At 42.4% G+C, this 23,845-nt stretch overlaps 4 protein-coding genes across 16 annotated transcripts in view; 2 read left to right on the top strand and 2 right to left on the bottom strand.

Moving 5' to 3' along the window:
- Positions 1–960: 960 nt before the first annotated feature.
- On the bottom strand, positions 961–5,984 carry mblac2 (metallo-beta-lactamase domain containing 2). 3 transcript variants are annotated; one of them, XR_003410163.3, is made up of 3 exons: positions 5,543–5,984; positions 2,181–4,292; positions 961–1,659 (listed from the first exon to the last, which is right to left on the bottom strand). XR_003410163.3 is itself a non-coding variant. In XM_027002850.3 (2 exons), the coding sequence occupies exons 1-2, from the start codon at positions 5,982–5,984 to the stop codon at positions 3,904–3,906; spliced, it is 831 nt and encodes a 276-aa protein (XP_026858651.2). In that variant the 3' UTR covers positions 961–3,903. The 3 variants fall into 3 exon arrangements, 1 of the variants encoding a protein (XP_026858651.2); XR_003410164.3 differs by having other exon boundaries at positions 961–2,330; positions 3,846–4,292; XM_027002850.3 differs by having other exon boundaries at positions 961–4,292.
- A 115-nt stretch (positions 5,985–6,099) lies between these two features.
- On the top strand, positions 6,100–8,050 carry polr3g (polymerase (RNA) III (DNA directed) polypeptide G). 2 transcript variants are annotated; one of them, XM_027002852.3, is made up of 8 exons: positions 6,100–6,239; positions 6,387–6,527; positions 6,725–6,854; positions 6,951–7,019; positions 7,092–7,151; positions 7,230–7,291; positions 7,414–7,536; positions 7,750–8,050. In XM_027002852.3, exons 2-8 carry the CDS (start codon positions 6,417–6,419, stop codon positions 7,834–7,836), a joined length of 642 nt encoding a protein of 213 aa, XP_026858653.2. In that variant the 5' UTR covers positions 6,100–6,239; positions 6,387–6,416; the 3' UTR covers positions 7,837–8,050. The 2 variants fall into 2 exon arrangements, with proteins under 2 accessions (XP_026858653.2, XP_026858654.2); XM_027002853.3 differs by lacking the exon at positions 7,092–7,151 and having other exon boundaries at positions 7,216–7,291; positions 7,750–8,049.
- A 67-nt stretch (positions 8,051–8,117) lies between these two features.
- On the bottom strand, positions 8,118–11,316 carry lysmd3 (LysM, putative peptidoglycan-binding, domain containing 3). The gene is made up of 3 exons (XM_027002849.3): positions 11,228–11,316; positions 9,990–10,260; positions 8,118–9,819 (listed from the first exon to the last, which is right to left on the bottom strand). Exons 2-3 carry the CDS (start codon positions 10,251–10,253, stop codon positions 9,172–9,174), a joined length of 912 nt encoding a protein of 303 aa, XP_026858650.1. The 5' UTR covers positions 10,254–10,260; positions 11,228–11,316; the 3' UTR covers positions 8,118–9,171.
- A 1,007-nt stretch (positions 11,317–12,323) lies between these two features.
- The window catches only part of adgrv1 (adhesion G protein-coupled receptor V1), a 110,412-nt gene continuing 98,890 nt past the window's right edge, over positions 12,324–23,845 (top strand). For all 10 annotated transcript variants that reach the window (XM_081714049.1, XM_081714048.1, XM_035529958.2 and 7 more), the window contains exon 1: positions 12,324–12,672. In XM_081714049.1, coding sequence (XP_081570175.1) covers positions 12,576–12,672 — 97 coding nt within the window. In that variant the 5' untranslated portion in view covers positions 12,324–12,575. The remainder of the gene's footprint in view (positions 12,673–23,845) is intronic.

Raw genomic sequence — 23,845 nt, 5'->3', positions numbered from 1 at the left:
TACTCCAACTATTTCGCCAGCATTGATTCGTCTCCGGCAGAACACTGGCGGCCTGGGAACACGAGCGGCTGGAACACATTTGTACGTCTGTCGAACTTTCTTCACTTCTGTCACATAAGCTGACCAAAATCTCACGAGTTCCTTCTTGCAGAGTTCTGCCTCCCCAGATCCTGTTCCCTTTCCCCTGGTAACACAATCGCCTTTCATAGAAGCCCTATCACCCTTTTAAAAATAACAGTAATTACCTCTCCCAAGACACGTCAGACAAAGAGTCCCCTGGATATAATTAGTCATCTGTCAACAGCCATCAATTTACCCTGACTGAGAGCCGTGTCAAACATTAGCTCTGAATTTCAACCTGATACACGGTTGCCAAATGTATGTATTTCACTGACACTGCCAATGCTGAAGTTTGCCAAAAAATATTTAAAGGAGTTTTATAAGGAAATTAATGTCACACCCAATCAATCATTGTTAGCTAGAGGGAACTGTGGTTGCGGTTATTGACGTGTACGAAAATCTCAGCTTTTAAGATGAGAAGCATGCCAACTTACAAATGTCTGGAATTATAAAATGGGTGGTCGGCAGCCAAAACACCGTCTTTTTGTCTGATGGTATACTATTTTAATGAGAGCTCACGCTGAAAGGGCTATGGACAAAATAGCCAAGGCAATGTCTCCCTCTAGTGGTAGTGTTGCGATGCACCAGCAAGCAAAATAGATGTTTCTCAAGAAATGCGAACTTTTTCCAATAGATACCGGTTTCTAATAAAAGGTATTATTTTTTAACACCCTATTTTCTACATGGTGTCGCCATTACACATCAGAATCAAACGACAAAGAGGAAGAAATAAATGTGAAACGGGGATAAAGTAGAAGTGGCAAAAGTACCCTGTAGGATCTGTTCAATCACATTTGTTAAAAACAGTCAGTGTGATACAAACTCACGCAGGACAAGTGATTTTATTATAAATTTGTATTTAAGGAGTCAAGAGAGCACATTTCAGAACTACAAGTGCGTATATTTTATAAACAAGTGCCTGCATATTGAAATAGCTACAGTAACAGCACTGGAAGGTATCGGCTGAGTTGTACACAGAGAGGCACTGCATAGTGTTGGTATGGCGAGGCTCTGCTCACAACGCCTCAGCTCATATATCTAGGATTCCTGAGCAGAAGCACAGTTCAGATATACAGTTCAAATATACAAGCTTACCTCAGCAGCAAAGCCGCCACCATACATGAAAATTATGCACAACACATTCCAGTATTTCATTCATTAAACATCTTCTGATTTCCAACTATTAACATTATACTTATAATTTTACCTTCAGATATCCACAAATCATGCAATTTCACTGAAATATAATAAAAGCAGCATGAGGGACTAAACATGGGACTTTCAAACTCGGTGCAACACGGCACATTTCCAGCTGGTCTGTGCAACACATGAATAATTTAACCCTTATTTGGAAAAATAAATACAAAAAAAAATACCTTTGCAAAATATGCTAATTAGCATCTCTGAGCACAGCCTTCAAAAGTGCACTCCTGCTCCCCGTGTACGTACAGCAGAACTCAGGTACAAGGCTGCTACTCTGGAATGCTGGGAAACCTGGCCGGCGCTCCTAATCTCTCTAGTCTCACTTTACCACTCCAACTACATTTTGAAACAAACAAACAAAAAAAATGCATTGTGCTTATATGTCAAGAACTAGAAGGAGACAAAGAAAACACACTGTGCATGTTATGCAACGTTAAGATTTAACTAGAATATCAAGCACAAAAAAAAAGAAACATCCCCTGTATGAGTTTATGGGACTAGATATTTAATAACCCCAAGTCACAAATAACTAAACAATGGTTTTCAGCAGCACAAACAAAACTGAATGAGAATGACATTACATGGAGAGGTAAGGCAAATGTCTTATTCGTCACTGAATGCCTCCATTATACAGGCTTTTCACCACTGATGTTTCTCAGCCCAGATGTTTCCGTGCTGTTAGCGTCTGCGTGCTATACATGATGCATGCAAAGCTTGCTTTGGCACGCAAAGTAAACGAAAGCCGACCATACCCCCTCTGACCATGTTAAAAACTGCACTTCATCCCTATTTTTAGATGTTAGAGAGATTGCACACTTTTATCAGATTTTATTCTGATGAGCAAGTATGAAGATTACCTGTGGATCATCCTGCTGTGGATGTATATGCAGGCTTCATTCCTGTGTTCACCCGTCAACCCATCTCATTAGCTGTGAAATACCTCCATCAATAAATATGATTTTTTTTTTTTTCTCTTCAACCAACCTCTCCCCTTTCACTGTCCATTTCTGAATACAGAAAAGCATACATTTTGGTAAGTAAAATATATTAATGATGCATATACTTCACGCCCCTCTCCTCACACTTAAAATCACACCGAACATTTCCAAACAACCTTAAGTCACATCTATATTTTTACAGCCCTCACTTCACATTTAAAACCATACGTAAAACTGTAATCTTCATATCCAATTATGAAATATGTGAACATCCACAACCATTACCAACCACTTCCAAAGCTTGTTTGATTAAAGGATTTCCTGAGCCAACTCCACAGTTTTCATACTGAGCAGAATTCTGCAGTTTCCAAAACTTTCTCCCTGTTCCCACCAGTCAGTCATGATAATCTACTCTGGGTCACATTGAAGCACACTTAGAATCCTAAAGGCAATTCCTTGGGTGATCTTTAGTTACATCATCAATAAAAACTTTGAGTGAACTAGTGCCATAGTCCACACGGCCCTAGCCCTAAAGGATGCCTCCCTACCATGTCATGACACAGCTTTAGCCCTAAAGGATGCCTCCCTACCATGTCACGACACAGCTTTAGCCCTAAAGGATGCCTCCCTACCAAGTCATGATACGGCCTTAGCCCTAAAGGATGCCTCCCTACCATGTCACGACACAGCTTTAGCCCTAAAGGATGCCTCCCTACCATGTCACAACACAGCTTTAGCCATAAAGGATGCCTCCCTACCAAGTCATGACACGGCCTTAGCCCTCACGGATGCCTCCCTACCAAGTCATGACACGGCGTTAGCCCTCACGGATGCCTCCCTACCAAGTCATGACACGGCCTTAACCCTCACGGATGCCTCCCTACCATGTCACGACACAGCTTTAGCCCTAAAGGATGCTTCCCTACCATGTCATGACACGGCCTTAGCCCTAAAGGATGCTTCCCTACCATGTCACAACACAGCTTTAGCCATAAAGGATGCCTCCCTACCATGTCATGACACAGCTTTAGCCCTAAAGGATGCCTCCCTACCATGTCACGACACAGCTTTAGCCCTAAAGGATGCTTCCCTACCATGTCATGACACGGCCTTAGCCCTAAAGGATGCTTCCCTACCATGTCACAACACAGCTTTAGCCATAAAGGATGCCTCCCTACCATGTCATGACACAGCTTTAGCCATAAAGGATGCCTCCCTACCAAGTCATGACACGGCCTTAGCCCTCACGGATGCCTCCCTACCATGAAAGCTTGATTTCAATTAACCGTAGGCTCTCTGTAGTTATTGCATGCATGAGACACTAACTGACTTTCATTTGTCTCAGTTAACAGCTAAGAAGTGAGGTAGTGAACACAAAATGTGCTCTCTTTCCAAAACAATAAAACATCTACGGCCAGAAATTGCAATAAATTACATTCTGCACCAACACCTCATACAGAATTTATTATTTTTTTTAACATTTTAAAATCTAAATCTATCAAGTAAACAGCAGAATTATACCTTTTGAATTTGCTTTGCTACTGCGAGACTTACAAAGGGCTCTAAATATTTCACAGGACCGACCTGTATTGCTCAGTAGTTTCAGTATGGAGGCAAGCCGTTGTAAATCGAGTCCTCTCACTTAACACCCCACACTGCAGCAGCTGGAAGCTCGCAGCGCCAGGCCGGCCACGGACCTCACCGCGCAGGTGGAGACCCGGTGGCAGGTCCCCGCCCCTGAGATGTAGCTGGAGGCCAGCCGGTGTAGCCTCTTGGCCCCGAACGTGTTGTAGTGACCCGGCATAACCAGCTCCACCTCCTCACGGTCCACCATCTCCACCAGCCTCCGGCAGCTGCGCACGTAGTCGCCGACGGTGCTGTAGGGCAGCCAGTCGATCATGGAGCCATCGTAGACTACGTCGCCGCTGAACAGCACCTTGTTGTCGCGATCGTGCAAACAGATGCTGCCACGGGAGTGGCCCGGTAGGTGCAGCACTGTCAGCTGCCGGTCGCCCAGGTTTATGACATCACCTGAGAGAGAGAGAGAGAGAGAGAGAGAGGAAGAGCAGGGTGGGAATGGCACCGGGGCCACACGAGGTGCACGGACCCCTGCGATGAGCTCTGGAGGGGGGGGGGGGGGGGGGCTTGGCCAGGGAGCCCCCAGGTGGAGAAGGGAGATGGAGCTCTGAGCCATGTGGCTCTGGGGCACTGCAGGGACATGACTCTGGGTATGCACATCTGCCATGACTTTCACATCTAGTGTACAGTGCTGGTATTAGGCCTCTGCATATTTTTGTGTGTGTCCAAAAAATTATAATTCTATTTTAAATGGGCATGAGCATTGTGCAATAAAGGTAGGTGACATTATTAAATTGAGCCGAGATGTTATTACAGTCATTACCTTGCAAATTATTGGAGTTTTGTAACGCTAGGAATCTGGCATAAGATAAACAGCTGCTTCAGAAATGGGGGCCATAGTGCTGCGAAAATATGAATCTCAATGATATCAGCCTATTTCTTCTCTCCTCATAATGCATTTAGATTAAAATGAATCCAAGGCCGTCTTTAAATAGACCCACAAAATTAACCTAACCCAATATTTTAATAGCCCCATGAATCTATTACATAGATGTAAGAGAGGGTGTGTCTGAGGCGTTTGGACATCACTGGAGACAGTGCTAGCAATCAACGCCCACCCTCTTCTGGTTAACCAATGGCAAATCGGTTGCACATTACTGCTGTCCACAAATTAATGCATTTTCGGCTAGTTTGTTTAGAGACGACGCTCGCATTTGTTCAGGTTAACCTAACCAGACTTCTGCGTCTGATTAAAAAGGCATTAGAAAATGTAATGCAAAAAACAAACTATATGCTTTAAAATCTGCGTCATTACGCGGTGTACACTGCGTTGTGTTCACATGAGAGTCTAGGCATGCGTGGTCGGTTAGGCGGAGGAGCATTTATTTGCTGCCTGTCCTGCGGTATATCATAACTATGCAGTCAACCATCTCAAGATCATTCGGATAGGGAAATTATATTAGCCAGTAGGTTTGCTTCTCGAACTACAGGCATGCTCATTGTAAGACTGACACGGACGTAATTTACTTCGAGTCTTCTCTACATCATACGAGGCTGGTCAGAGTGAAGTCATGCTGCAAACGGTGTGACCGATAGCAATGCAATCTGCACAAGTAACTAACTAAATACCGCATCAACACAGGACTGAATGCGGGTATAGAACGACTGACTGAAACGACCTTCATTGCCTGCTCCTGACATACCTTCCTGTAGGATGTGAGTCGGTTGAACAGCCTTCACTCTATATTGCCTGGCTGTCCAGCCGGGTGAGGGATCTTCCACTATCTCGCTGTCAGACAGCCATGTCACCGTCTCAAAGTTGTCTCCGTTAGCTAAGGCATCGACCTCTGCCTTGTGCACGCCCACCTGTTGGAACTGGTGTAGGCCACCCGAATGATCGAAATGCACATGCGTTCCGATTGCCAATAAGGGATTCCTCCGCTTCGTATCGTCGCCCAGAAGGCCTTTAGCGTTGATGTACTCCGGTAGACTCCGCAAGCCTAGGCCGGCGTCGATCACAACGTCTTGGTGAGATCCCCGAATGAGCCAAATGTTAGCCCTGTTCCCCGATGCGTAAAACCGCTCCTGAATCCAAAACACTCCATTTTCGAGGGATTTATGCGCATACCAGTCCGTTGCAGACATCACAATATATACACGTTGATATTCAAGACTAAGTTATGACGGGAAACCAAGGTTTTGGGACACAAACCTGAGCGTTGCAGTCGATACACCAGCTAAGACCCTGTAACGTGGGCGGCGCTTGTTGGGTTGACGTGGAATGTGTCGAAGATAGCATGTCATTTGCAATTGGTTAAAAATAAAACAAGCGCCACCTATTGCATCCACTAGTGCATTAAATTGTCACCTGGCGCACATACACGAGGAATTCAGATGCAGGTGATTTTTGTTTGTTTTGTTATATCTAGAAGTGTTATCAGTCATCCTTCCATGTTATTTTAAACACATTTTCATGTCTTTATGGCCAGCTTAGTTTGCCATATGGGGGAGAAATGTTGGCAATTAAAGTTGTATTGCTTCTCTCAGCGTAAATTCAGGAAAATCTGACTAATCAACATGGCTGGGAAAGGTAGAGGTGTAGCAGCTTTTACCTTCAACATCGAGGCACTAGGCATCACCAGAGGATCCATGCCTGAGACTCAGCAAGGACCACGAGCACTCTTTCCAGTGAGCATAAAAAATATTGCTGCAGTTTCATGTTTTCTTTTTCTTTCTTGGTAATTTGGTTTGTTAAGAAGAGAGATGGATCCTGCTATTCAGATATGCAAAGTTACTCTTACTCTGTAAGGCTTGTCCTGTACATCTTGTAAGCCTCTGACATGATATCATACAGCACCACTGGAAGCTTCCTTTGTGTTCTGTAGCAAGCTGAGTTTAAACCAGTGCCTTTAAAAACTGGCGAGGACGAAGATTACATGTTGGCTTTGAAACAAGAGATCAGAGGCAGAATGAAGGGCCTCCCTTTCAACATAAAGCCTCACTCTGCCAAGAGAAGTGAGTTCTGCAGCCATGGATTTAACCATCATATTGGGTGTCAACCACATAACAATAAACAATGATTGGGTCACTGTGTTTACAATTTATTCTTAGATGTTGAACGATATAAAGAGAAGTACACAAGGGAATGCAACCAAATTGAGGATGAGGAATGGACGCCAGGTAAGACCTCTGACTTGTGCAGGGTAAACGGCAGACTTGTGACGACACTGTTAGTCTAGGTTTATTTTGCAGACTGGAACCGTCTTCCAGTGGAACTGATGCCCCAGAATAAAGCCATACGAAAGAGATCTAGTAAGTTTCCTGCCCAATATTTGTAATCCACATCAGTACATTTTATATGTCACTTCCCAATAAGATGGACATTTACAGATGCTCAGAAATGCAGAAAGGTTTCGAGCAAAGATAACAAGGCTCTTCTGTTTAAACTCAATGTAAGTATCATTATTTCTTGTAGAGGCTGAATCTCCAAGCTTTATTCATTTTAATCAAAAACGAATTACTATACAGGGGTATATCTAACCTTACTCTCCATACATTTGGACTGTATTTAAAGGAGCTTGAAAAGAGAGGTGAGAAGTCAGATGATGAGAAAGAGGAGAAAACACAAAAGAAGGAAGATGACAATGAGGAAGAAGCTGTTGAAGGAGAAGAATATGATGAAGAAGAGCTCGAGGAGGTAAAGGCTCAGTTAAAACTGTCTGTGGCTGAGCCTACTGTAAAGACATCATGCTAATGCGAGATGCCACTTTGAATATAACTTTTGTAAATGATTGGAGACCTTGCAATGTGGAGAATATGCAGATGATGGCCTACGAGCTGCCCCAATAGCTTTCACTATTTAATTGTTCTGATGTTTTTGGGAATTCGGACTTTAAATTCCATTCTCCAGGAGAATGACTACATAGAAAGCTACTTTGAAGATGGTGATGACTTTGCAGCTGGCAGTGATGACAATATGGATGAAGCCACATACTGATTTAAAATCAAATGAGAACCCAGGAGACTTCTGGCACTCTGCGCATAAGGTTTTATTTTGCCTCTCAAGGTGAAGCACTTCTTTTGAAAGCTGTGGCTTTCATATTGTTATTAAAATGGATGATATTGAATCTGTGCATGTTTTTGTTGCTCCTAAAATTAAATAAAGTACAAAAATGGGTTTGAGATTCCAGTATTAAAATATAGTTTTATTTTCAACCTGTAACTACGGTCTGTAGGCCAAAGGCACAAACTGCTTAAATTCATTAAAAAAGTGAAAGCTGAGAGAATATTACAACTTTAATTTTCATTTGAAAATTCAAGAATAGTTCACGTCACTGTATTCTGGCACGAATTAAATAAGGAGTCAGAAGTGTGGCTAGCAGACAAGGGAAGTTAAAATGAGAATGCGCTACATTATCAACATAAGTATCAATACTGATTTTGGAACTGACCATTTTATAGAATAAATTACATGTATTTCCCTGACAAGACAGACATAGATGGTCTCAGAAATGTGAAAATAGATTTTGCTTACCATTTAAGGTGAGCATTTAAGTTTAATAAAGTTACAAGGCTATACATCAGCTTGTGGCGTGCACAATGTGCAAAATGCAACAAGAGAAACTGTCTATAGGAACGGAGTCAGTTAGGCCTAGTTCCAACTTCATGCCACACCAAGCTCAGGAAAAAAGTGGCACTGTTTACCCAATCAATTGCACCTAATGGCATAGCATTTTTAAACCAGCATTGCATTAGTGAACATATTATCCCTCCTCATAGTAAAGAATGAATTCAATAGTTTTGAACCAAACAAACACTCAAGACATACCACACCTCACACCAGGCATGCCTATTTAAAAAAAATGTGGGTTAGCCCAGATATTACTTCCATGAATTTGTTGCCTACATGTGCCTACTCAATAGATTAGGTTATACCTTGGAGCAATTCCATGATATCACCCTATTCAAAAAAATGGCAATTATTAACTAAATATTGACAATTATTAACTAAATATTCTGCCAATATGACACTTGTGTTACTCCAAACGTTTCACCAAGAATTCCACTAAGTTTTGCAGATATAGAGATGTTTCAGTACTGAAACACTTCAACTGTAACCAAATCTTCATGTGATACAGGTTATTTCTTGTTATTTCAGTGCTTTATCTATAGAGATATGGTTCAAAAATACTAAATTCATCCTTGCAAGGTACAAAACTCATCACTACAAAAGTGGTTTTGATTGCATGGTCTAAAAAGTCCTCAAACAAGTTATTCTGGGAATGCTTTATATGCTAATACTCTGATGCATGTTGGTTTGACAAGTTCCTCTCTATGTTTTCTGCTCCTGCTTCAGAACTGGCACCCCATGTTCAGCCATTGCATGCATATGTTTGTGAGAAGCAGCCTTGGCCTGTGGCACTGGACCGGGAACACCGACAGCGGAGCGCGTTGGCTCAGGCCTGATGGACTCCATGGTTGCATGGTGGCTAACGTCTGCTTTCATCAGCACCTCATAGTACAACAAGTAAAACACAGGCGTGACGATGCCCACAACAAGCATGATGGCTACCGCAGTCCACCACCTCATTCCCCAGTCGGCTCCGTAGTAGGGGTCCTTCCTCGGGGTGGGCCTGCGCTCTGGTTCTCCCAGCAGCGGCTGCTGGGGGCTGAGGGACGACACCACCTCATTGAGGCTGCTCCGGGAGGGGTTGGAGGATTTGACGAGAAGCTCAATGTCCTTGTCCTTCTCCTGCAGGAAGAACTCCACGCTGTCGGTGGAGGAGGAAGAGTCCATGGAAGCTCCAGATGATGGCTTCTCAGAGACTCTGTGGATGCCACCAGGCGAGCCAGTTTTATGTGATGCTGTGCTGTGGGTTTCGGTGAAAGAGCTGAACCTCCTCACGGGGATCTTTATGGCGCGCAAGGCGAAGAAGTCCTGCTCTGTCAGGAGATTGTTGGCCCGCTTTATGTCAGCAACCTGAGATACCCAACATAAAAAGTAAATAACACCCTTTTGTCATTTATCACTGAGAATCACCAGAATGATTTAATATCTATGAATACTGTCTATTCACAAATTAATCCACATGTAATTTTAAATCTATGAAACAACAAGGGAAAAAGCCAACAGACGAGCTGAAGACTTACAGAGCAGAAATACTGAAGAGAAATACTGATCAGGGTGTCGCCATCCTTAATGTCCCTCATTACATAGACAATGTCATCCAGTCGTTCTCTGGAGGCACTCCGGCGCAGCCTCTCCCTGCCTCGAGAACGCAGCTCATAACTCTCACCATCCTCCTCAGAGCACTCTGTCTCAGAATTGTTTCCAAAGATATAAGCTTGACCTCCTGTTGTAGGTTGCACCGTCGTAGTAGACTGGAAGCAATTATACTGGTTTCTTCCAGTCATTTTCCTCCTGTTTGCAAACATGGACAATTGATAAAGGTTATACAAAATACCTTAATTAAAAAATGAGCTTTACACTAGATGCTGCTGCAAGTGTCAATTTAAATATGTAGCCAGTAACAACATGAAACGTGCAAATTGCATCCACCTTTGCTACTTCTACCTATAAATAATAAATGAAAAACTTCTCTTGTGGGTACAGTTATAGCAGTGATCAACACCTCAGCTGATTTTGGGCCTTAGAGAACGATCTAGTATAACCCAACGAAAAATATATCTAACGACCGTGGCTTCTGCTGACGTTCTCTCGGTTTGCGCTGGCAGATCCAGCATTAGATATAACTTTATGTTGAATTTTAACAGCTAGTTAGTCCATTATGCCTCGGATAAACCTCGAAGTGTGTATAAGGACAGCTGGTTAAACAATGAAATGTTGACAGCAAAATCTAGCGAACGTAACCTAGTTGGCCGGTTACTATCAACGGCAAGTGAGCCAGCTAAGTGAAACAGGTTGGCTCATAGCTAGCTAAAAACAGTCAAACGTACATTAAGCAGTACAGACTCACGTAACCTAGTGTTAGCTAGCTAATGGTTAAGTTAGAATAATAAGATAAACTAATTTAGGTTAGCTAAGGTAACTCTAGGTTAGCTAAGGTAAGTCTATGTTAGCTAATAACTAGCTAGCTAAATGAATTGAATCTACAAGTCTAATATTAATGAAGGCAGGTAAAAAGACATTTGTATTTTGTTTCTAAAGTCAATCTTCATTTAACATTAGCATAAAAGATAACTAGCTAGCTAGTGGTAACGAAACAATGTCTGCTGGGTTAGGTTAGCTAGCGTTTATATAGCTAAGGTAAATTAGATAGCTAGATAAACTGCTTCGATGAACAACATTCTAAGACTTTATATTTAAATGATATCAGCAAATACTAAAGCGAAGGATGATACGTGATTAACCAATAAGTATCATCTACCTGATGAGTTGTTTTGGCTAGGTAGCTAAGCCATTCTTCACCCTAACCACTGAGCTGACTGTACATTTTGTTTAGCAAGCCACGCCACGTCAACACAATCATGACGTAATGACGTATTAAAGTGGGAGGAGAATTGTGTCTAAAGCGGCCCCATGGAAAATCTTGCTTATGAGTTTAGATCATTTTATTCGTAATTTCACCAGTGTATTATTATTGTGAAACTAAACAAACTGCAAACTGAATATCATTAAGCCTTCAAGGATATCCAGATTTTAACAGAGCTTCAGCCTCACTAATACGTACCCAATAACTTTATGAAGCCTTTGATTAAACGGAAGGCGTAAACTCATTTATAACTTCCCATATTCTAAATACAGTTAAAATTGTTTCCTAATTATATTCTGGTGAAAATGATAATGTAATAATTTTAATAACGAATGGAAATTAGCATTTTGGTTAACCACGGCCTGCATTTTATTTAGCTGTAGGATAGGTGATGAAACTTCCCACCAGGGGGCAAAGTGGACATAGGGTATGTTAGACAATCACGCTGATGTCATGCATACTTTTATTTGGATAGTGATTGGAAGAATAATATAGTGATTACTATAGATTAAAATTGCATAATAAAGACTTTTGCAAATCTACTTTGCAGAATTAAAGTCGACTTTTTAAGCATATGTACAGAATAGGCCTACTGAAATATCTTAGTTAGGGGCATAAAGTATTTCAAGTCGAATAGATTTCACATTGTGTGGTTCAGTTTAATTAGCCTACTGTGTTCGCCTGTTGCGAAAAGCTGATCTAAGATATCTAGCTGAGTGTGGACGAAGTTATGATAATCACTTGAAAAAGGTTTTTTTTTTTTTTTCTCATAATAGACCTAAAAAGCTCGCTTCAGAAGCGGTGCGCCGCAGGTCGTTTTTAGAAACATAATTTACTATTACTCGTCCTAAATAGCTGGGTGAGGAAGACATATCGCTGGGTGGAGCTGTGCTCTATCTGTCAAGCTTTGAGGTAATGCGATTAGCACATCTTTGCCCAGACAAGGCGCTACGAAGTCCACTAGTTTATTCAGGATAACCGCTAGCCTATATGGACGGCATGGCAGAAGCGCTCACCCGCATTCATCATAGAACATCCCCCCTAGAACCGCTCACCCTTTTTCACGTGGAAGTGCGATTTTTATATATTAGCCAGTAAGAATTGCGTATGTATTTTAATCGGACTATAACACATTTGACAGTGTAAAACTTCATTTGGGAAACGTCGTTGCCTGAACAGAGACTAAGCGTCTCGGCGCGCTTTGTGAGAATGCATTCATCATCTGTTATCTGGTGAAAGACATATGGAAGCCAGTTCTCTTGGTTTGAAGCCATCGATAACGGTTGAACTTGCGCAGACGCCTTCACGGTTTACCTCGGATTGTTATTACAAGGTTTTAGGTGAGTAAGCTGTCAACAACTATATTCATTTTATTAGGTAAATATGGTGCATGACCCTATGAATGTTGAACAGGTGTTTCAGGAGTAGTACGTAGTTCGGGAGAATGTAAAGAACATGTCTCAGTTAAAAGTTTTTTATGGCATAAGTAGCTTTTTGAAATTATTTTATTTCATGCTTTGCACAAAACGCGTCCAGCGATAATGTTTTATACTGAACTGAGTGATTTCAGAGTCAGACAATTAATTGGTGTTTTGCGCCCAGTTTGAATTTACTAGGCTGCTGGCCGACTATTTTCATCTATTGTTGTACTAGTAAGAAACTCACACTCTTACAACAGTATTCTGTTTTTATTTACAATAAGAATTTAATGCCAGTAACAGATGCAAGTGACTAAGCCGTTCTTGGTTTTTCTTCAGGGAATTAATTTCATGATTCCCGAAAGTAACTTTGTGACTAGTAGAAAGACACCTAAGACAAGGCACTTGACGATGGAAAAAATAATGTTCATAAAGGAAGGCCATCCTATTGACAAGCGAGGCAAGCGCTTCCATGGTTACTTTCTGGATCCTCACCGAGGACAGTGCGCTTTGTGTGTCTCCTCCCGCTTCCTTTGAGATAAAACAACAGGGAACCTCCTCTCATGGTGCGCAGGAGACGGGACGCGCTTTAAAGGCCTCAAATGTCAAACCAATTGTCAATGTATAGATTTACATGCACGAAGCAATTTGTTCTGATTTAGTGTAATCTATTTTGTATGAAGGGACTGAGAAAACTTATATTTATCCACAAGATCTTTGTCTTTTTATACTAATTACACTATAGTTTACTAGCTGCACACATGGTAAGAGGCTATACAGTCATGAGGTTTGGGGTTTTTTTAACGTTTTTAGAGTGTTTTCCTAAGTGTCATTCAGTGTTTATAATTGCATCGTGCCCTTTCGGCTTTTATCAAAAGGAAACATCCTCTTAGTTCGTTGTATTCACTTGTTCTAGACACGCCACGATAAGTTTTGTGCAGCCCTTTTAGATTCTCGTAGCATTTTTTTTTCTCCCTGAAATTCGGTGCGCTAGCTCTCTGATATAACTCGAAGCGGTCGACTGCCTCCTTATGCGTGCTTTAGTGTGCCGTAAAACGAAGACGTGAAGGCGTAAAGAACACCTTCCTTGTCGCCGTGCCGAGACCTCGCCTGCAGCCGGACGCTCTGACTGATGCTGTGGGGATACGCGGGCCACACAAGAACCGCGCGTGATGGAGGAGCGGCAGGTGTACTCGGACAAAAGAGAATGCCGTGCATCAGCGCACTGGCAACTGCCAAGCTAGCGAGTCTTTTGCGCCGAGCTAGTTCAGCTCAGCGATACATGCGAAGAAGATAGCTGTGAGGTCTTTAAACTTGTGGTAGGGGAGCTGAGGACAGCGGAGATTTCCTTATTAGCTTTTCTAGGTTTTCCACAGCCTACAGGCCCTGCGGCACTGCCCTTTACCCACGTCCCTTGTCCCTTTGTACACCAACAAAATGTATGCTGGCATGGGTATAGCTGCCCTATCCATACGGTAGGACCACCTATTGAGAGAAAAGACAAATGAGGCTAATTCATTGGAGGTTAGATTGGACTTTTGTGACCTCCCTTGTTTCTTTTAGCAGATGGGCCGTAGAGATTAGTGTAATTACCATATTGTATTCTTGACATTTCTGACCCACATAACCAATATATCTCTTTAACATTAAAAAAAAATCCCAATAAAGTTAACAAAAATTAAGCCTATACAAAAGCATTGATCAGTCACAAAATTAATAATAGGCTGGTACTGAAAATTTTATTTTATTTTTTTCCTGTTTTTATACTCAATGTCTTGAGTATATCTTGCTGAAACATCTGTGGAAAGACCAGAGATTTGTTCTTGTCGAGATCTGTTCTCTACCAGAGTAGGTTATATCTTTACAAAAAAAAAAAAAAAAAAAAAAAAAAAAAAGGCAAACCCAGAAGAAGAATCCAGAATTCATCCAGAAACTGACCAGACTTTCATGTTTACATTAGTCCCGGTCTGGTTCAAATTTCCACACCTTCTGAACTGACGTAGCAGGGTTCCAATCTGGATCCTCCTTTCCCACCAGACTGGGGCCTTCGCTAAAACAAAGTGCCTATGCATGGAGCTAAGGCATGCAGAAAGTGGGGATTCAGCTGGTGAAAACGTTCCACAAAGACTCCACACCCGGAGCAGAATGGGAGCGCATTGGGAATGCGCCACTGGCCTTTACTGCACGTCCTGTTATTGAGTCCACGCATTGGACTTCGTTTGAAAGAGTATAATAAATGTTGAGCGCTCGACTCCTGAAGATTTGTCACTGTCATTTTTGTGACTTTAGTGCAAAGCGTTGTGTGCTGTGCAGGATCGCATCTAAATGACCTGACCCCACAGTGATGTTGCTTTTTATATTTCTTCATCAAGATGTAAAACATTTAGTGCTATCATGTCTGTTTCTGAACACTGTGGGTTGTTGTTGTTTTTTTTTACTAGAACAGTTACATTTGATCATATTTTTATACATAGCTTTAATTCAGATTACATGTAGGTCAAATAGTCTCAGACTGGTTAGTGACTATTTTACTACTGACAAACATTTTTCTACCTTTTCACATATGTATACCTACCCAAAATATCCAATATTCATTCATTCATTTATTCAGTTTTCGTTCTACAGCTCAAAGACATATGTCTTCAAAATCTTGAAGTAAAGCTCTTTAATACTAGAAAGTCATAACTATTTAGTTGTGGCCAACAGTGCAGTAATTGATAGTCTGGCTATCACATTTATACATAAGCTGTAAGGAGAATGGAGATGCCAGATGTTTGACCACACTAAGACATCTAAGGAGTACATGTGTATGCTTTTTCATATAGCTTTGTATCATTTGGTTTCAGAACTGTGTCATTCGTACAATGCTTCTGAATTCTTCTCCATGGTTATGCTAAAGATACATACAGTGTTTTCTTTCTATCACTGTTTAGTCTGTTTGACTGGCTGGTGTGCTCCTTCAGTGCTATGCTGACGTATTGTTCAGAGTATCGTGTTTTAGTAGCTATTTGTTCTGGCATAAAAGTGGGAGTTTTGCCGGACATTCTGAAGCCTCAGTAACATCCAGCAGCAATCTTGAGGTCTCTTTATTTGTCATATGGTCTGCCACAAGTGTGCCAGAGAGTTCACTACAGACGTGTGTCGCCGGTTAATGTGCCATACACTTTGACCTTTCTGGAGACCAATATGCACTTTTGTGGACACTTTTTTCTCCTGCCTCATCTCTTCTTTGCCTTACCGTTAGTGATCTCTTAAAGGGACATTTCACTTATTATTTCTCTTTTGAACTCTTCTAGGTATTTACTGGATGCGATTGCAGTTTTTACATCAATTATGTAAATAATTTCTTAATGCTAATTCAAAAAAATTATATCACAGATACTGTAAACATGCCTCGGTTGAAAGGACAAAAACATTCTTTGAGCACGGTGTTGTCGTGCCATATCAGTTTACGCCAAAATCAGAGTGCTGAATTGCTTAAAGCCATAACTGGCACAAAAAGTTGAGTCGCTTGATGGAAATGAGTGACAATGAAATTTAACTTTTGCCCTCAGTAGAAATTTCTATCAACAGCAATGCACCTCATGTTGGTAATCAGTGAATGAGCTAGCAACAGTAACTAAAACAAATACAACCAATGAACATGTTTTAGTGATGCAGTTTCGCTGATGCAGTTTCCTGTTTTTAAACAAATCAAAAATTGGATCAATTTGTCCTGCCTCCAACATTGCACCAAATCACAAGAGGAATACATTAGAAAATTAGGTCTTTTGTTTGTTTGCTTGTTTGTTTAATTTTCTTATTTCTTAAACAAAACATTTTCTTGTTTTCTTAAAATATATATTTAGGGGTAATTATTAACATTGACAAATTAATGAAATAATAAATTGATGGATATGTGTATCTGTTTGTAATCTAGTTTGCCAAACCATCATTGGTGGTGAAAAAAAAGAAAGAAAAATTATTGAAACTGAAAATCTAGAACATTTTCAAGACATAAAAGTATCAGATATAATTCTTGGTTGAAGTTCCCCTATACTTATGAACACTTGCAATTTCCTCTGTCCTTTTCCATTCAGAATCAGTTAACTAGCCTTAAACTTTTAATATTCATCATTTCCATAAAATGAAGTTGAGTCCCAGTAAATAGACTTTATTCTGTTTTTTTGGAGTACTGGACTTGATCTGCGGCCTCCTGTTTTGTCTCGTAAAGGCCAGAACATAAGACGCTGGGTGGGGAATGAAGCCGTGTCCCCCAGCGCACAATCAGTCTGCACATTCTCCATCGTCCTCCGTCCTTTTCGACTATTCAGCACACGCTTATTCTCAGCGGATACGCAGGGCACGGATCCACACCACAAACTATTCTGATGATCTTGCTCGTATTTCTGGGAATCTTTTTTTTCCCCACGTTTTGTGGTATGAAAGTCCATACACAGAGTATACAGTTACATTATTAAAAGTGTCAAATATAAGCTGTAACTGGCTCAAGAGGAATTTCTCCTTCCCAGAGGAGTCAAATGCAGCATCCTAAAAAAAAAAATTAGGTGAACAATTATGAGATTACCAGAGTTCCATTTGTTTACTCATCTCTTCCCTAGCCCTGGTACAAGGACTCAGGTTGTCATTATTCAATTGTCATTAGCCAATTATTGTGACCGAGACAGAAGGTAATACTAGTACTTCAGGTTTAGGCTTCTCACCCTTGGAGCCACAAATCTATTAACCCCAATATGTAGTACCCTGTCCCTTTGGTTTCTCATTGACCACCTCAGAGAAAAGAGCCGTGTCTCCAAAAACGATTGCTTGTCAGACGCAAGTTCTGTGCTGCCACGGCAGCATCTGTCATCATACCTGTACTGGGGGGAGAGCATCAGTTATAGCACTAAGCTGAACTGAACTTGCCTACAGTCCGTGTATTTGTTCCTGCCTATGTCCTACTTTGCAACCGTTTTATGCACAGTGATTCTCTCTCTCTCTCTCTCTCTCTCTCTCTCTCTCTCTCTCTCTCTCTCTCTCTCTGTCTATGTCTCTCTCCCACCCTCCTTTCCCCCGTGGCTCTTTCTTGTTCCCACCACCAGCAAGGTTCCTCCCCATTGTGTTTCGTCATGGTGAAAGAATTTCTGAAGTGGAGGGAATTGAACTGAATCGGGGATCATGCAAAGACCTTTGCTGACCAGTGAATGGTGAATCTAGTGCCGCAGCCTTCCCTAACAAAAGCTAACAGAACCGAGACAGTGAATATCCATATCTATTGAAGAAGAAAGTCAGTGATGGCTTTTAGTCAAACGGAACAACAAAACAGGTCATGGTGTTCCAAAGGCCCATTGAAGGAGTGCGGACCTAATTCCTCGTTTGAGGAAAGGTTATCCTAGCTTTTGATTCTAAGTCAGTTGAGCTCTACTCGCATGGTTTTTTTTTTCTGTCCTCAATCCAGCCATCTGTCCCAGGGCTGCCAGACTCGATAGACTGAAGAGGCCAAGAGAGGAATTTCCCACATCTCTCCTCTGCCCTCTGCTAAAGGGATCTTGGAGGGGGATAGAGCAGGAGAATGAGACCTATCTCTCTGAATGGGGGGTTTGATTTGGGCTGCATGGCCAAAAAAAGTGTGTGTGTGGGGGGGGGGGGGGGGGTGAGAAAAAAACAATGTTGCAAGAAAAGAAAGAACACAACAGCAAACTGCCTGTAAAAAAAAAAAAAAAAAAAAAGGCTGGGCACGTTTTTGTGCAGTGGTCATTGAATTGAGAGTTTGTTTCTACGCCCCTGCTTCTCACACACACACACACACACACACACACACACACACACACACACACACACACACACACACACACACACACACACACACACACACACACACACACACACACACACACCACACATGCACACACACTCCACACCATTCACTTCTGTCAGTGCAGCTGCAAAGAAAGACAATTAGCATTTCAGCCAGGCTCTGCTGGCTATATATGATGAAGTAATAAGCTTTGTAATTTGCTTTTTTTACTGCTCCAGTCTGCCATTCGAGAGGTCTGCCCTTGTTAAATCCTATAAGAGCATTTTTTCCCTTCCCTTCCTGGCATTGTTTGGTGCAATAGCCAATCAGTCATGGAACTCCAAGGCCCCGGGAACATTTGCAACGTAAAATTCAATAGATTCCATTCTCTCCCCACAAAATGAGTGCTAAGAGAAGTCATTATGTTTTCGGGAACAAGGGATGCCGTTGGCACAAGTCGAATTGGGCCGAGAGCAGCTTTGAGACAATACCTTCGACAACCGCCCCCCCCCCCCCCCGCCCCCATAACCACCTCCTTTGCTCTTTGGCCGACGCAGGCTTGATTGGCGTTCGCTCCTTAGAGAGGAGGTGGAGAGTGTACGATACGTGGCAGAGCTGTTTCTGGGAGAGGGCTCACTCTTTTCCGCTTTGCTCTCCGTGCTCCTTATGCCCGTCAGATGGAATGGCATCTGCTCCCACTCAAAGCTCTTGGCACCCCTCATTTTCAAACACACAGGCACACATAAATGCACTCACAAACACTTTGGGTTTTTTTTATGTACTTGCACTCTAATTCTAGGTTCTTGATATATTCCAAAAATATGAAAGTTTCGGGCAGGGCTTGCCAAATTAGTGTCTAACCGATGAAAACTCACGGGTTTCAAAAAATTCTCCTCAGGGCTAATGATGTAGGCCTGTGCTGTAGCAGTAGCCACTTATTTAATTTCTTAATTTCCCCAACCACAAGATGTCCAAGACAGTGGCTTTGCCTAAAAATAATTTAGAGGCAACGTGACTGGCAATTATTGGCTTCTGGGCCCTACACGGACAGCATCTCTGAAGGTTCCCAGAGCCCCTGTAAGAGGCTGGTTACTGAGGCAGCAGAGCGTGCCATGTCTGGAAATGAAAGTATTTCACTTACGCTCTGTATACAAGAGTTAGGAAGCAAAAAGCCTTCCTATATTGAAGTGAACCATACCCTTCTTACTCAGCGAGAGCACGGCTGGTTGTGCTATCTGGGATGGACGCTTCATTGCACAGCTGTGACTTAAACCTAAGACTACCCAAATGGTGCTTGTGTACTTTTGTGTCTGTCTCCCGGATACTGGAGATGAGTTCCTCCGAACACTTTGTTTCACCTTTTCCAAAATCTCCACATATTCCCGGAGCAAGCGAGGTACCAGCCACCTCAACAGGCTAAGCCATGGCTAACCACTTTGCCATGCTTACAGCCTTTGGTTATGTGAGTCTCCTTATTTCTCATTAATTTCTAATCAATGTGATACAATATCAGGGACACATGTAAGCGGCTCTATCAGGATCAGCATCCAGTCGCTGAGTCACAAAGGCTCAGCTTAGACCAGTATAACTTTAAGAGACATGTGTAACGGTTAACTGTCAGCAACGGACTGTGGTAAAGCCAAGTTATGCCTGATGCTGGGTAGCGTGGTCTCTCTATGGTCTTGCTGTGGCTATCTAAGCATTACTCTGTTTTATTCTCTGTTTTATCGTGGTTTCTCCTTCAGGCTCTTCTGGAGGTGTGGAACGTCTCTCGGTAAAGTTCTGCTCTGTTTGCCGGCCGTGAGAAATGGTGGCAAGCATTCTGACTGCGAGTCTCACTGTCGCCAGACAGATCTCACATAGGTGTCAGGATTTCTGATGAGTTAACTTCCACTGACACAGCCTGTGCTGTGATCTTTGTGAAAGCTCGCTGCCAGACCTCACCACAGCCTCATCAGACACATCTTTACAGCAGCAGGGAGACCTGTCATTTTGACTCCGCCAAACATTGTCATTAAATCAAAATCATAGCGTGGTGTGACTAAACTGCAGTATTTGTATGGCATTAGTTCTTGTAATTGGAAGGATCATGGCTGTATGCCGAGCTTCCTTAAGCATGAGGACAAAATTTGCACGACTGCCATGACGTCAGAGTGTGGCATCTTACATCATCATGCTCACACACATGCACATACCCAGTGGAAGCCTTCTGATTTCAGGGTGCGCATTGCTCCTTTACAAGTACATGCACACACACACACACACACACACACACACACACACACACACACACACACACACACACACACACACACACACAAACACTACCTGAAGTCTAATCTTGCAGCATACACATACACATGCATACACACTACTGGTCCCTCCGCACTGGCTGTGAAGACTTACTGATTAAATAATTGATGTTAAGATCACAGATCCTGCAGAGGTAACCCAAGTGGCGGCTACTGTTCTCCACACTGAGTCGTAACCGTACACTTGGTGACATTTCCAGCCAGCAGATCCAGTGTAATTGCTTATGTCTCAGTTACGTTACGACCACTGCTGCCAAGTCACCCGTGAGGGCCGTGGGGTCAAGGCCCCCTCTGTGTGTCAAGGTGTTCACATTTTTTTGACTAGTTAATTCAGCCAGCAACCACCCCCCCACCCCCCACAGAGGAAGAGCGGTGATTGTCCTGCAAACTTTGATCCACTAATCCTTTGAATTAAGCATCTTAATCACCAAAAGTAATCAAGTTTCCTGGCATGGACACACAGGCTGTGTTTTTTAGGGGCAGTAATTCCAGAGCACCGCTACTTAAAAAGAAGGGTGATATAAATCTTGAGATGCATTCACTCATAGAAAGTGGAGGATGAGGCGTGATCTTAGGCTTATTTGAGCTGCTGCGAATGCGTGGCAGCGGTCTCTTGGCTGTCAAGGAGAAAAGAGAGAGACAGCGGAGAGAAGCTCTTTCTCGGAGTGCACGAATCTGAATAGATCTCCTCCGTGATTCACCTTAAGCACTGGCCATGACCTTGTTTGTATCCTTTTCTCATTTCTCCCACAGTCACCAAGGCCTTCCAATTACTCTACAGTAAACAGCTCACGCCACCTGCCTCCCTTCCTTCTGAGGAGCAGACAGTATCTTGACCTCACTTGCTGGCAGGACCGCCTCAGTCCTTCTTCTCATTCACCCAGTGACGTGTCTTACAATGGGCCGCACCGGGGGCAGTCACAGAGCCAGGTCTCCCGGTCACTGCTAAAGCGATTGATCTGCCTCAGGCCAGCATGTCCTGTGGAGTGGCTGGCAGAGGTTGAGGAGATCCTCGCAGTGTCTTTCTTGATCGTTACTGAGGGGCCTTCGGTGCAAATTCCCAGTAACGTAGCTGATGAGTGATGGGTTGGGCATCCACACCAGAGGAAGCGTCACAGACGGGATTAAAAAAAATGATTTTGGCGTGATGGTGCGTATATGTGGCAATAGCCTGCTTGATATTTGAGGCTCTGGTTATTTTGGATGGGTTCATAGTTTTGCTAAAATCCCGCTCGAGTTTCAGCCGATTCATACTTTGCTTTCCATCAGCCAATGGATTGCATGTGAAATGGTTACTTAAAAACAACACAAAAGTAGCTATGAATATATATATTCAAAAATATCAGCACATGCACTGAGCTCAAATACGAGGTGATTTAGTCCTTTAACAAGAAGTGAAGATAAATCTGCACACTGCCATTCCATCATACACTAAGTTTTTCCACCATTGAAAGGGAATGTGTATGTCAGATGTCAGCCACAATAGCTAATCAGAGATATGAAATGTATAAAATTTTCAGGTATCAAGAGTCATCAGGTTTTAGAGATGAAGATACTGTAAAATGTGGGAAATAAGACTGACAGTAGATCCAGAACCATGTACTGGGGAAGGGTAGTGGTTTCCCATCTGCCATGGCCTGTGTGCGAGAGAGAGAAAGAGAGGGTGTTCCCAGCTCTGGGGCGAGGCAGGGCTGAATGGGAGGCTTTCTCCCTCCACTACTCCGGCTTTGTCCTGCCTCTCCATGGACCGGCTAGCCGTCAGCCGCTAATCCCATTTTGATAGCTTTCACAACACCCCCTCAGTGCTGAGTTGCTGTGCTTGCCTCTGGTCATCAAAACACACACACACACACACACACACACACACACACACACACACACACACACACACACACACACACACACACACACACACAACACAAAACAAAACAAAACAAAAAACACATACGCACTTTTCCTTCTGCCTCTGGTTCTCTCTCTTACTGTGACTCAGTCACTTTCTCTCATAAACACTTGAACACACAGACAAGCATGTTAAACATATCATACTTGCTCTCTCTCTCTCTCTCGCTCTCTCTTTCTCTCTCATGTACACACACACACACACACACACACACACACACTCACACACACACACACACACACACACATATTGTGATAAAATATAAGTAAATCCTCTCTGTATTTATGGATGCAGTTTTTCCTTTCAGTTTTACAATCAAACTTGCACTAATTCTAAAGAGAGACACTCTACACTAATCTAGCTTGGCACTTGATTGATGAAGCCCCCTTTATTCCAAACACCATTGCGGCCCAAAATAACCCCAAATGATCTACCAGGAATGGAACATATGAAGAACTGGATCTTTCCAAGGTCCAACTTTCCTAAGTAATTCAGATGAAAGAAATAATAAAATAATAAAGAAAGAAAACAAAATGACTTCATTCTGAGCATGTATAATTTTTCAACCTTGTAATTTGGTGGGGGAAAAAAAGGTACTTGTTCGTAACAAACGTAACTACATGACCGGGGAGATCACAAGTCTGTTTGTTTTGTTAGCCATGACAACTGTGCTGTCACCCATCCGAGAGCAGACAGCCATTTTCCCCCATCAGACAAACACAATACAGCTGACCTTCAATGACCGGGTCATAAATGCAATGACATCATGTCCTTGCACGCAAACTTATTTTGGCATTTATGGGATAGATGGAGATGTTTGTGTAATTGGAGGTATGACTAAATCCTGCCTTAAAGCTCAAGAGAACTCAGAGGCCATAAGGGTCACCCTGCAGGACTGATGATGATGATGATGATGATGATGATGATGATGAGGGCTCTAACACTCCAGCCGTCTGTCAGCAACTGCTACTAGGGCCATATGTTACAAAACGGCTCACAGACATTTTACTGAACAAAGCTCTTTATTACCTTATTATTATTTATTATTACGTTTATTATTATAAACGTAATAATAAATATAAGAAACATTTATTTATAAAGCAC

Source organism: Electrophorus electricus, chromosome 5, assembly GCF_041902795.1.
Source record: "Electrophorus electricus isolate QZ-2024a chromosome 5, ASM4190279v1, whole genome shotgun sequence".
Lineage (NCBI taxonomy): Eukaryota > Metazoa > Chordata > Actinopteri > Gymnotiformes > Gymnotidae > Electrophorus > Electrophorus electricus.
This window is presented reverse-complemented; position numbering and strand designations above follow the sequence as displayed.

Bases quoted from the DNA above. Each gene is read 5' to 3' on its own strand.
- mblac2 (XM_027002850.3), bottom strand. From the start codon at position 5,984: ATGTCTGCAACGGACTGGTATGCGCATAAATCCCTCGAAAATGGAGTG. The intron at 4,293-5,542 runs GTATGTCAGGAG...TCTCTCTCTCAG, and splicing joins GACTCACATCCTACAGGAAG to GTGATGTCATAAACCTGGGC.
- polr3g (XM_027002852.3), top strand. From the start codon at position 6,417: ATGGCTGGGAAAGGTAGAGGTGTAGCAGCTTTTACCTTCAACATCGAG. The intron at 6,855-6,950 runs GTGAGTTCTGCA...ATTTATTCTTAG, and splicing joins GCCTCACTCTGCCAAGAGAA to ATGTTGAACGATATAAAGAG. The intron at 7,020-7,091 runs GTAAGACCTCTG...TTTATTTTGCAG, and splicing joins GGATGAGGAATGGACGCCAG to ACTGGAACCGTCTTCCAGTG.
- lysmd3 (XM_027002849.3), bottom strand. From the start codon at position 10,253: ATGACTGGAAGAAACCAGTATAATTGCTTCCAGTCTACTACGACGGTG. The intron at 9,820-9,989 runs GTAAGTCTTCAG...TGGGTATCTCAG, and splicing joins CTCTTCAGTATTTCTGCTCT to GTTGCTGACATAAAGCGGGC.